The following is a 13082-nucleotide window of genomic DNA, read 5'->3' as shown; positions in this document are numbered from 1 at the left end:
TCACAGACATTCCCATCCTCTTACAATTCTTGCCCTCCCCCCAAAACTCTTGGATGTTCTTGGCCTTATCTTCAACACCTCTGTCCCATGCATACAATTAAGTCCTTCCCCCGTCTCTCTGTTCTCTTTTCACCCACCCTTGACCATTACCTTCATTAGCATTAGCACAATAGCTAAATAAAGAAAAGGCAGTGAGCCAAAAACCCACAAGCACACTCGTTTCTATTCTCTAGCCACAGGCTTAGTTTGACCTGTTTATTTGCTCATTTGGATTAGTTGCACAGTTATTTTGTGCCTTTTTTATTTTAATTGCTTTATCTTTTACACAGCAATCTGGTTGTCAAAATCAATTAAGTTGGCAAGGCATACCCTGTCTTCAGGGTCATATCAAACTGCAGACCTTGGCTGCTGATGTGTGCCGTTTGTTAACCATCTAATTTATCCCAGAGGAGGATCACATCAACATGCAGCTGATGGGGCAGAGAGAGTAGAAGTGCTTAAGAGAGGTTTATTGGTATCACTTTGGTAAGTGAAAGGAAGGAAGACTAATTTACTCAGAACAAAATGACTTAAAGGCTTAATTTACTGAATTTTTTTTTGGTATTGTGCTGCATGAAACAACTACTGTTCTGAACAAGATAAACATACATTGCCTTCAATGCTGTATAATTATAATTGTCAACAGTACAAGTTTTAACATCAAATATGAGAAAGATAAAGACAACAAAAACAGCTTGGTCTGTGCAGAGGTCCATTTACTGAAAACAAAAGCAGACAAATATAGCTTATTAAGGCACATTTTCATTAAAAAAAAGGTAGTTTTGTGAGTAAGGCACGTAGAATCGTAAAAAAAATAGAATATATTTTTTCATATTTTCAAGTACAGGAACCATGTAAACATTGACTAAAAATTGAAATGACATAAAGTCCTAGCTAAACAAATGGGTGCATGATGGTTAAGGAAATACATTCATCGGTGATGGGAACTATTTTAGTGCAATTTAAATTAGACATATCTCACAGTTTGTTGTTCACTGCCAGAAGGAGACAGTTCAGAAGATGGTTGTTAAAACAGGCAACTGTCGATACAAGCATCATAAACTTCTGTGCACAAAGTGAACCCCTGAGGTAATACATTCAATCATCATTAGGACAAATACAAAACATCGAGTAGAACCCTGTTAATAAAAAAGAAATAAGAAGTAAATCCATTGAAAAAATACTGGCCGTTTTTTTCATTCAAAGAATAATAAAAAATAAAAAAAACGAGAAGTCTCAGATCACACAGCAACTAAAAAAAATACACTTAAGCATTACAAAAATCTAAATGTAAAGACCCTGTGTGCAATGCTTAGCGAATATAAAAAGGCAGCAGACAAGAGAAAAGGCTAGCTTTGAACTGCCTGTTGCCTGGAGGGCAACATGCAGGGTTGAAACAGACCCAGGACTTAGTTTCTTTCACACATGTGCAAATGTCCAGGGAGGGAGGAATGAGCTGTGGTGGAGGGGTAGAGGAAGAAGACAGCATTTAGATGCTAAGCGAGGGTTTTTAAGTCTTTCAGAACATAAAAACATGTGGTCTGCAAGTGTAGGTAGTATGTTTAAAAAAAAAAAATCAAAAGGAAGGGAAAAGAAAAAAAACTTGTTCAGGTCATCGAGGGGTTTTGGCAAAGGGAAAAGTTCTAGTACAAAGCTTTTAAAAAGCCCTTTTCAAAGGATTACGGCTCTGTGAATCTAGCCGTGAACTAGGGACACCCCGTGATACAAAGCTCTCTTCCACATGTAGTATGTCGAGCGTGGGGTAAAGGGGAAGTAAGACCTGAATTCCTTGAATGTTGGGAAAGATTTCTCCTCAAAGCGTTGCTGAAGGAACAGCTTGGCCTTGGCCTTGAAGTTGGCCAGAGCGACTACATCCATAGCGAACATCTGCTCATCTATGATCGCCTTGCTATGAAGGTTGTGCTTCGAATGAAGGGCATCAAAGGAAGGCATGGAAGGACTTTCTAGATACTTGGGACTCTCAACAAATGGGTGCCCAGGTTGAAATGGGTGCCCAGGTTGAAAATCTATTTTGCTCTCCATGATCTTGTTTTCAGAGACAGGCGAGTCCACCTGACTTCCTGAAAGTTGGATCTCTGGACTTGGTGTTACCATCTTCTTCTTGCGTTTCTGACCGTTACGCCACAGCCAGTAAAAACAAGGTGACATGGTAGGGAACTTTAGCTTGAACTTTGTCAGGGACCATTTGGAATTCTGGACCTGCAGCTTGGCAGCATCCCGGAGCTGTTTTTTGCTCAAGTATGCCTGCCGAAAGCTTTTGTGTGTACGCCTGCAGATTCTCGTTCTTGGTACTGGATGGTTGATGTTGTGTAAAACTGGCAAAATACTTTTTGGACTTTGGCTCTTGTCAACATCTGAGCTGTCCTCACTGCTGCTCACACTGCCTTTGTACCCTCTGCTGTACAGCAGGGCTTCTCGCCTCCAGTTGTAGTAGGTTGATCTGGAGATCCCTGGGTAATTTCTCTTGAAAACCCTGAAAGGGAGGGAGCCGTTCATGGCAATGCAGTTCTGCAGACAGCGCTTAGCATCCTGCATTTGGGCTACGTTCTGGGCCCGCTCCAGATCCGGTTTGCCAATGTTAAGGCCAAACATACTGGCCACACTGTCATGGTGGTCTGGCTCATCCTGCTTCGCTTCAGGGGAAGACCAAGCGTCTTGTTCGGTGCTCTCTCCAGGACTGATCTCTCCAGTGGACGATGAGGTGGAGAAGGTTCCTCCAGATTTCATAAGCTCGTGCTTCCAGTTGTAGTAAGAAGATCTTGAGATCTCAGGAAAGAACTCTTTGAACTGGTGCAGAGGAATGAGCTTACCCTCCAAGTAGCATGCTTGAAGGAAGTACTTTGCCTCGTATCTAGCTGCTGACTTCTTGCAATGCTCCTGCGTTTGCCTCTTCCAGCGGTAGAAGGTCCTCTTGGTGATGTTGTACTTGTCTTTCAGATTTGGGTAAGAAAGATGTGGGTCCTTGTTCAATAGCTCTTGGCTCTTCATTGGTGATTCCCTCTCTTCACTTATAGGGCTTCCAAATGTAAGGTCACTCCTCTGGAAAAGGGCGACAAAATGATTGGGCCTGAACAAAGACTCTGATTGCAGTTCACCAGACCACATGACATGGAGGGTAAGTGGCTCAGAGTCTTTTGGCAAGGTCCTTGGACGTATGACACGGTTGAAGTAGGGTCGTATCTTGAGGTTGAACATAGGGTAGATGGAGTAGATGTTGAACTGTAGGACTGATGACAAGGCATACACATGCCACATGTTGGCATAGGAGCCAGGGAAGCAGGATGCTTTCACATCAGCATCAAAAATGGCCTCCAGGACTGAAACAGGAAGGTTGAGCATATCCTCTGATTCTTCAGCACAGAGACTGAAGCGAACTGCCTGAAGCATCATTTTCGAATCAATCATTCCAGACAGGTAGTACCTCTTCCACAGCACCATTTCCACCACTGTCCGAACCTTTAAATACAAAATGTATGCAATTAATTCAGTAAAAAAAACAAAAACACTTTAAATAGTTGTTTTTGTTTGTTTTAAGTGCAACCATATGCATTCAGACAATAAAAATCAAGATAATTAAACATGTCCACTCACCTGTAACTCTAGGCTAAGTGCAGTATTGCCTATTAGCAGCATGCTAACAGCATCAAACAGCAGGTTGCCCTCTCCCTTGCAGTTCAGAGGCAGCAGTCCAATGGGTGCATCAGCTGGGTACAGGCCATGAGCCTTGTCATCCACACCGGCCCAGTCAGGGAAGTCCTGACAGGGGTTGAAGGGAAGCTGGAAGGGTGCGAGGATCTGGTCCACCTCAAGAGCCACTGTGGTCAGAGCATCCAGGCCAGAGTTCTCTGTGGCCTCCTGGAGCTCGCTGAGAACAGACAGCACGACCTCCTTCCTCTGAATCATACCTGGGGATCTGAGAGCTAAAGAGGAGAAGGAGGAGATGGTAAACAACAATTAAATGTAATAGAGGAGCAGGGGGGAGCTTCTGATGATCAGCAACAAAAAACAATTGATTCTGAGGTAATTCGAAATTTAAACAAGAAAACTGAATGCTTTTAATTCCATTGTTACTAAGTAAACTTACAGATTAGTCATCTATATTGATTTAAAAAAACAAACATTGCAGCTTGATTTAAAATAGGCTAATACTCGTGCTGTTTTGACTAGCACGAGTTTTGACCAGCTGTTGAGACTTTGATGTATAAGAGTTTGTTTATCTTGGTTGGAGGTACCAAAACACATTCATCACTTCTGTTAAATTGGTTCTGCAACTGACCAGTGACTAAAGATGGAGATAAGCTTGTAGCTAAATATGGAACAACGATGGACTCCTCCAATTCAGAGATTTACAATTACATCTGAATCAACTAAGAATCATCATACAGCCAGTATTTTTATTTAGTTATTGCCCTTTTTTATAAACTGTTTTGAATTAAATAAATGTACAGCCAGACATATTAGTTAACAACAAAGACAAAGGTACAAGGTAAATTTCCCAAAATAATCAGAAATCTTCAAATTAATAATAATTCCTCATTTAGAAAAAAAGTTCTGAATAAATTGAAATCACTGCATTTATTGTTGGTAGTCATACAAGTGACACAAGAGACTCAAATCAGCGTTTAAATTCTTTTTTTTTTTTTTTAAAGTTAAAGAGGGGGAGCTGAGCCAAGAACTTCCATTTTTGGTTTTTACAATGAAGCGAAATTTGATGATGTTAGGCTACTTGAAAGTTATTGTTTTGCAAGACAAAACAAACCTCTTTGAGTCACTTTCAAAGCCATATCCTACTCCTGTCTGGTCTCCTATTGCTGCTCCTTCGGTTATTTCCACAACTTAGAACTCGTTAAAGTAAAATGAGTCTGAGCTTATTAAGCATTGTACCAGGTAGACTATCCTCCATTACTTTAACAGTAGGCTACATGCAATTTACAGAGCCCGCGGACTACAAACATGCTACAAAACACGAACATAAATGAATAAAGTACCACCTTCTCCACAACATTAAACACAACTTGGAACAATTAGCCTTCTTTCTTACCTGAACGGCCGGAGACTGAAAAGGGTGACTCAAGTCACTATAGTGAGTCGCGGAGGTTTCACAGCTGATTCCGTTTATCTGTCCGAGAGTTTCAGTCCATTGTGCGCGTGCAGCTCCTGTGTCCTGAGCTCCGGTGAGCGCTGGAGATTTGGGGAGTGATAACAGCACCTCCCTGCAGGAAATTGTTAATCGTTCATTCGCCTTTTCTTTTTTGTCTCTGCGACGAGAAACACCTCCTCCCCTCCCCTTCCCTCCTCCCTCTCCTCCCCCTCCTCCTCCCTCACCTCCTCCACTTGCAGAGACTACAGCCAGGGTCAATTTCAATGTGAAGTGTTAACAAAAGCTCATGTCATGGGGCCATAAGAACACAGGTAGTCTTTTAGCTTTACAGGTTGTATCAACATGTTTTTGTCTTTCTTATTCTTTTTCAAAGCCTACCTTAGATGTTGACAGATAACTTCCAAGGTTATTAGAATCACAGAGCAATCAGGGTTATCTTTAGTCCCACATTACAGACTAACTGTCCTTACTCTGAATTGACTTAACAAACATGTATTGATGTATGTCTGTTTTCATATTGTCAGAGTCTACTGTACTTTGCATGTATGACTTTTCACAGATAAAGTCTGGATATGAGTTCTGTCTTTGTTTAAGTGTTAACCCTGGTGCGTGTTTGAGTCTAATTTCCTTTTGATAGATTTTTAATTAGCCCATTGTTCATTGTAACTTTTTTGACTAACTTTTGTTGTTGACCTTGGTTGCACAAATAGAACATTATGCTGCAATTTACTTCCTCGTTCTTTCGGCAGTGCGGGGGAATTTATTTCCTATATTTGTTTATAATTAAGTTCTCCAAACAATGTAAACAAAGGCTAGTTTTTGTGGATTAGAATGGATATGTGCAGACGGGTGTGGACAGTAGCCTTAGAAGCAGGAGAGGAGGCCTCCAGGTCTGTGTCTGTTTCTTCACTGTATCACTTTTAACACCTCCTCTGCTGCCTTTTGCAGGATTTCAGTAATCAAGGCCTTTTGTTCCACACACGCACAACAATCCTGGTGACCGTCCCCCAACCCCCATCCATTCCTACTGTAGACCCACACACACACACACACACACACACCAGGGGACGACAACATTTGGCCCCCACTGATGTGTCCACTCCAAGCACTTGGCAGACGAGCTGGTGCCTGAGTTCATCGGGGTTCAAGGCTTTGACCTGAAGCTTATCAGTGAGTGTGTGGGGGGTTTACAAAAGAATGGGCACAATTTCACCACTTTGGTTTGTATTTCTGACACTGCAAGCTGAGATAAAGCATCTAGACACCCACTTGTTAAAAGGTATGGTAATATAAGTGTGAATAAAAACTTGTCTCTCTTTCTAAGGAGCTTCCTTCTCTTGTCGTCCTTAACATAAAATCCTTAGCTGGGGGTATTATTGAAATTCAAGCAGAAGCATTACCTTTAAATGAATCTGTATTTGAAATAATAATTATGAAATGTGTTGTGAGGAAAGGTCTTATGGTTAGGTAATTGCATCTAAACACCAAGAGAAACTACAATTAAACCATATAAATAAGTTCTACTTACCTTTTCATTTTAAAATAAAAGTTTGGATGAAATATTTTTGTGATCGCACATTTAGAAAACAGTAAAAAAAAATATTAACGCAGGGATTATTCAGTGTCATCTTATTATTGGGACCTTGAACGAGTGCATTCCCACTGAAATATAGAGTAGTCTCTGGATAGTGCAAATGAACTGTATACATTTTTTTTTTGGATCTTCAGCTTTGAGTGTGAGTTCAGGGACATTTTAGGCACTTTCTTATCCTTAACAACATATGAAATCATGCCCATGATTGTTCAAATGTCACATTCAAAAGATTTTCTGTCAATATTCATCCTTTTCATCCTGTTTTCACACAATGAAAATCGTCTTCCTTTTCATGTCATACAAGGGCTTCCTATCCTGTTCCACAGTATTCGAATCCCCCATTCTTGTCAGTGTTTGTGTCTTCACCATCTCTTCCACCCCCTCAGACTCTGGGCTGCAGCCAATCACACACCTTAGGTGTGTAGATTAGATGTGCTGCACTGCACTGTGAACACAGTAGTGGGCTGGCTGCGAGCATTTAAAATGCAAATAGGGCAACACTGGGACCGGCTCCGGCAGTCTCTCACCTGCTGTGGCTTAGAGTGTGTGTGCGTGCATATGTGAGTGTGTGCATGTAAGAGTGTGTGTTCCAGCAGGTAGAAAGTGAATTGCGCCAACTTAGGTCAGGTCCAAAGTAAATCTAATTCAGCATGATTGCACTGGACTAATAGCAGGTTTGTGTACAAAATGAAGTGTTATATTTGGCTTTGAGGCTTGGCAAACTGCATGTTTTGAAATCAAAGTCGAAACACAATCACCTGTAAATAAAATGCCATGTTACAATAACACAACAAAAAACTCCGGCTGGTTGGGGTTTAACTCAACAAACCAGCAACATACTGCATGTTCCTCAGCCTGGCACGGACAAGGAAAGACATCTATTACAGTCAGTGCTATCAATAACTTTCAAAATTAAACTTTTTTTGCAGTCTTACTCAGTTCAGATTGTAATTTCAGTGTTCTTCACCTTTGTTGTAAAGCCAGATAATGCAGGAGAATAAAAGGACTGAGTTTTGAAATTCAATGAGCAAAATAGGATTCCAATATGACAATTATTCAATGTAACCCACGTTTTTTCATAATTTTACTTATTTTTGGACTTTAATGTCTGTATTGAGATAGTACAGTGGATAGAGTTGGAGAGCAGGGAGAGAGAGAGAGATAGAGAGAGAGAGAGAGAGTGGGGACTGAAATGAGGGAAAGGAGCCACGTCAGACTCAAACTCAGGCCACTCGCTTTGAAGACAACAGCATCTGTACATGGAGCGCACTAGGCCACCGGTGCCCCAATGTTACCCAAGTTAAAAAGAAAAGTTTATCAGAAGATATTCTCTCAACAACTTCTGCTTTATTATATTTTATGAAAGCAGTGCATATCTTAAGAAATTGTACAGGTTTGAAAAAAAATCATAAATGAGCATCACTGCTGATTTCAGTAAATACACAATGGACTGAGGTAGACTATAAAAACACTTGATACATTTTTGTTTGAAATGTAAAATGGTAGAAACAAGTCAGAGAGCATAATACCTGTTAGGACCTTAAGTTTCAACAACAGCTACAGGAATGGGGTTTTAAATGGAGCAGATGACATAATTATAAAACATTGCACACAGTTGGAGCACACATGGAGAACTAAATCATTACAGTGTCATTTTCATTTGGTAAAGCAAACTATTTATATTGGACACAAGCGTACTCAGTGGACTCACACTCATGGACAAAAACTCTCTCAGAAGCAACAGGAAGCATGATTTCAGCATAGACCACATCATCTTCATTTACAACCTAACAAAAAAAAACACACAAACAAATGCACGTTAAATGGTTAAAAACTAAAGATATTTAGCTCTGTGTTTTTATTTCAAGTAAAATGTACTTACATTGTTTGTACTATGTGTGTAACAAGACTCCTCAGGCAGCTGCTGGCCTAGAAAGAGACAAACATGTTTTTAGTCCTGTCTCTTTCAGATCTCTCAAGACTTTCATAAAATGATATGATTAAAAAACACATAATTATGTGTATTAAAGGTATTAATTATTGAATTACTCCAAGTTACATAAGAAAGCCTGACACAACATTTGCTTAATCATTTCCTTAATGTGTGGCTGAGTGAAAACAGGACTTGTGGGGTATTAACAAATCTTATGTGTCAATCTAGTGTTTGCTTCAGACACAGAAAAGTACATTTGAGTAACATGTTGTGTACATGTGGACACATGTCTGGAAATGACTGCGTACATGTAAGGGCTTGTCCTTGCATTGGTGCCTTTGGGGGTACATTTACCGTTGTAGTGATTTCTACAGAGCCTATCTATACGTTCAGGAAGTTTAGTAAAACTTACTTCTTCTTCTTTTGTGCACAACGTACACTGCTACAAGCACTGACAAAACGGCACATCCAACCAACCCCACAGTGAGGCCGACTGTGTCCTGGCTGCCGCCTGAAAATGCAAATAACAATCAATTAATATTACAATTAGTCTGAAACAGAGAGCAAAGAAGGCCTATTAAGGGGACCCCTATTTGTCTAGTATAGTTCTCTAAAAGGAACCATCATTTACAACGTTGACATCTTGAAGAATTAAATAAGACTTCAATTCAGAGAGTAAGTCCTTCACATAATCAAGAAAACGTTCAACTGTGGAAATAAATCAACTCAAAAATGGAATCATTTTCCAATCTGGTTTAAAATAATCAGAGTGACTGGCAGGAAATGACCCCTGCTGGACATTGAAAATAATGCAGGCTTCAAATGCTTTGACTTCACTTTTTACAGTCTATAGCCCAGTACATGTCGCAGCTTGAAACGGCAGTCTAAATAGGGCTTGTGTTTTACCTACAGATATTTAGGTGTGAGTCTTCCTTTCAGTGAACGATTGAAAAGAAAGCAAATAAACATGCTTCCAATTTATGAAATTCATCTTTTATGTTTCAAATCAATGTAATACTTGTGGCTAATTAATGCAGCAAATAGTGCATTGACTTACCAGAATAAGAAGTTTGACCGTGAATTTTCTTTGAATGAAAAATAACAAGCTGGACTAGTATCAATATGTCTGCATTGTATCATGTCTATTTATAATAATTGACACAAAGATGTTTTTTAGTCTTCACACATAACCTGTAGAAAACATTTTTAGGGATATATTTTGGGACAATTGGCAACTAGCTGGTCAGTAAGAATCATACTGAACCTGGACTTTGAGGTTCTAGGTCTTTCATGTATCCTCTTCCTTTTCCTTTAGGATCTACAAATAAATGAAACGTGTCACTAATGATTCTCTGCATTAAACATACAGGATTCTGCTGTTTAGGATCACTCATATACTGACCTGGGACTCTGACACAAAACTCCACTGAAGTTAGGGATTGATTTCCCACAGTCGCCTGGCACCTGAACGTCTTTTTTACGGGACTTTGAAAAGTGACAGTGAGGGTTGTATCACATTCAGACTCCTGTTTTATCTGGTGCTGAGAGTCTCTTTGTATCTCATCACCGGCTTCATCCACCCACATCAGGCTGACATGTTGTTGTAGCAGCTGTGTGTAGCAGCGTCCCTGCTGTACGTAAGTGAGGAGGATACACTGCAGGGATGCTGCTTTACCAGGTGTGAGGTTTACCTGTGGGCCTGCTGAGAGTGCTGAAAGAAAGAAAGAAAGAAAGACAAAAAGAAAGACAGAAAGACAGAAAGAAAGACATTAAGAAAGAAAGAAAGACAAGAAGAAAGACAGAAAGAAAGAAAGACAAAAAGAAAGACAGAAAGAAAGACAGAAAGAAAGAAAGAAAGAAAGACAGAAAGAAAGACAGAAAGAAAGACAGAAAGAAAGACAGAAAGAAAGACAGAAAGAATGAAAAGAAAGTTTAATATTCTGCCATTAAACTGATTCTAATCACAGCATTTATTTTGGATTTAGTTTCATATATAAGCTCTTATGTGTAGTTCTTTTTTGTTTGTCTTTTTATTTACAAGCTGCTCCACAAAATTGCCCTTAGAGGGATTAATAAATTAGTGATTAATGATTAAATTGATTGTTCTCACTCGTGTAAGGAGATAAGATGTTCAGCCTTCGTTTGCAGTGATGACGTCCAACATCCTCTGCTGTGGGATCATTGATCTGCAAAGTGCATTGTGAGTCTTTGTCCTCTAATGTTGGATCTGTCTGGATTTCTCCTTTACTGACTATGGCGATGTAATCATGTGTTTCCTCTGAGCTGAACTGCCAAACATGAAAGCAAACCACATCTTGTTCACATGGATATATGATCTTGTAACGGGGTCCAGGAAAAATCAGGCCATCTTCTCCACTAACACCTGCAGACAGGAGAAGTTTAAGATTTTCTGCTACACGTCGAAGATGAGATTTTTTAAATTAAGTTAGCCATATAGAATTGTGTTGACATTTCACTTACTTGTTGTAGATAAATTTAACAGCAGCAGCAGCAGTCTAATCCCAGTGTGAACGATTTCAGCCATCCTCTGTTCTAATCCTTTTACTGTGAAGACGCACACTTCAGGGTCACTGTTTTGTCCTTAGTGTTGGTTAACAGAAATGTTCTTCCTGTGTTTGCCAACATCCTCAATGTGCTAAAGTAAAACAGAAAAAACAACAACCGTACCAGTGATTTGTCAGTGGTTCTGAGAATAATTTGAACAAATCTGACAAAAACCTGAACACTAAGACACCATCAATAGTGAGAAGTTATTCATATTCAAGTATGAAATTTATTTGAGGTTATATTCTTGTTTTCTTTAAATATAGATTACAGGTTCAGCATTTTGGATTCGTTCAAGGATGTCTGATGTGACCTTCAGCAGTGTCATTAGAGTTCTGTCTTTCATCTGAAGGTGACAGCAAAGCCAAGACTTGTAAAGAACTTTCTTGATTAGATCCAGATTAGAAAATGAGATCTGAAATAAGAAACACTGAATAACAATTGGAAATGTATATTTGACCAACTATCTAAAATCTTTCTAAAAGATCTCCCCCTGCCTCTCACATAATGACGATTGTGAAGTGCTGAAAAATGTTGAAGAGAAATTAACAGAACTTTTGTTGTGAATATCGGTATTGTTGCTGTTGCTAAATATGCTAATACTATTATTGTTAATTTGTTGTCTAAAATCAATTATTGGTTGGGGTAAAATGACCTAAAATAAAATCATCAATAGGGTTTTTTTGGTGATTGCAGATTGTGAGAAAAAAAAACTTTAGTAAACAGCAGGTTCTTTTTGTGGAAATTGCAAGATTCAAGCGATGGTACACTGGGGGTCTCCATCGATGATGCAATCAAATAACATTGGGACTTTTGTTTTTGATGGTCAAATCGTTACAACCCAATTGTTGCACTAAAACCCAACAACAAACCTCAAACAATACTGTTTTTATAACTGAGAATAACTAGTAAAAACTTTAGAGGACAGAAAGACGAGAACTTTAATTCGGTTGAACTGTCCCTTTAATATGTGGTTGCAGTTACCACTGCCCATCAACAGATGGCACCAAATCTACATTAACTGCTTAATATGCATCTTTATTTTCCAGCACACCCTCTGTTGGCAACAATCGATTTCTGAAGTTAGAAGCTACATCGAAAGTAAACTGGTGAAAATAATTGTCACAATAACAATATATAATATGTTATTTATCTCTACATATTGAAAATAACCCCACCTTAGCCAACCCCAATTGTGAGTCAACCCTGAGTAACTCTGACATCAGAAAGTTAATGTACCATTAAAAACTAGATCACTACCTCAGGAACTCAAGACATGTAGCAAGAAGGGGGTCCTTCCACCAGAGGGTAAGGCAATATGGGGGTCCATGGCAAAGTTTGTCAAGCCCTGTCCTAATCTTTTCGAAGGGAGAAATCTATGAATGGAATTTTTTGTTAATGAAAGAAACTTAAATATGAATTGGTGTAATTAGGGGGAGGATAAAATTGCGGTACAGTTATATATTTTCATCCTGACTCGTGTGATACAGATTCCCTTACCAAATTGACTCACCACATTACCACTTCATGGCTCCTCACTGTTGCACTTGTGAAATGAACAGAGGGCAACATGAACGGAATTGTTCAAAAAAAGAATCATGTCAGGAGGATAATGTGGAACAGCAGTGGAAAGAAGTCAGAAAATGAAGCCTAATAAGAGGTCAAACTGACACCATGTTGCAGTGAATAAATCCATGAATCCTGCCCTTTACCTTTTAAGAAGTATTAGTCAGATATTGTGACGCATCAGTATTAGATTGTCTTACAATACATCAATTTAGTGCAGACTCGCTGCCTTGTGATATTATTATTGTGGGCCTTGTACCAGA

At 39.3% G+C, this 13082-nt stretch overlaps 2 protein-coding genes across 2 annotated transcripts; both read right to left on the bottom strand.

Annotated features, from left to right (window-relative positions):
* Positions 1 to 564: 564 nt before the first annotated feature.
* On the bottom strand, positions 565 to 6012 carry vrtn (vertebrae development associated). Its single transcript, XM_020632369.3, has 3 exons — positions 5102 to 6012; positions 3652 to 3980; positions 565 to 3516 (listed from the first exon to the last, which is right to left on the bottom strand). The coding sequence occupies exons 2-3, from the start codon at positions 3961 to 3963 to the stop codon at positions 1735 to 1737; spliced, it is 2094 nt and encodes a 697-aa protein (XP_020488025.2). The 5' UTR covers positions 3964 to 3980; positions 5102 to 6012; the 3' UTR covers positions 565 to 1734.
* A 2068-nt stretch (positions 6013 to 8080) lies between these two features.
* LOC109982903 (uncharacterized) lies at positions 8081 to 11312 on the bottom strand. The gene is made up of 7 exons (XM_065963813.1): positions 11170 to 11312; positions 10799 to 11071; positions 10091 to 10399; positions 9953 to 10006; positions 9101 to 9199; positions 8638 to 8684; positions 8081 to 8542 (listed from the first exon to the last, which is right to left on the bottom strand). The coding sequence occupies exons 1-7, from the start codon at positions 11231 to 11233 to the stop codon at positions 8429 to 8431; spliced, it is 960 nt and encodes a 319-aa protein (XP_065819885.1). The 5' UTR covers positions 11234 to 11312; the 3' UTR covers positions 8081 to 8428.
* Positions 11313 to 13082: the final 1770 nt, after the last annotated feature.

The sequence above is a fragment of the Labrus bergylta genome, chromosome 15 (assembly GCF_963930695.1).
Source record: "Labrus bergylta chromosome 15, fLabBer1.1, whole genome shotgun sequence".
Classification (NCBI taxonomy): Eukaryota; Metazoa; Chordata; class Actinopteri; order Labriformes; family Labridae; genus Labrus; species Labrus bergylta.
The sequence above is the reverse complement of the archived record's forward strand: the minus strand, read 5'-3'. Positions and strand labels throughout refer to the sequence as shown.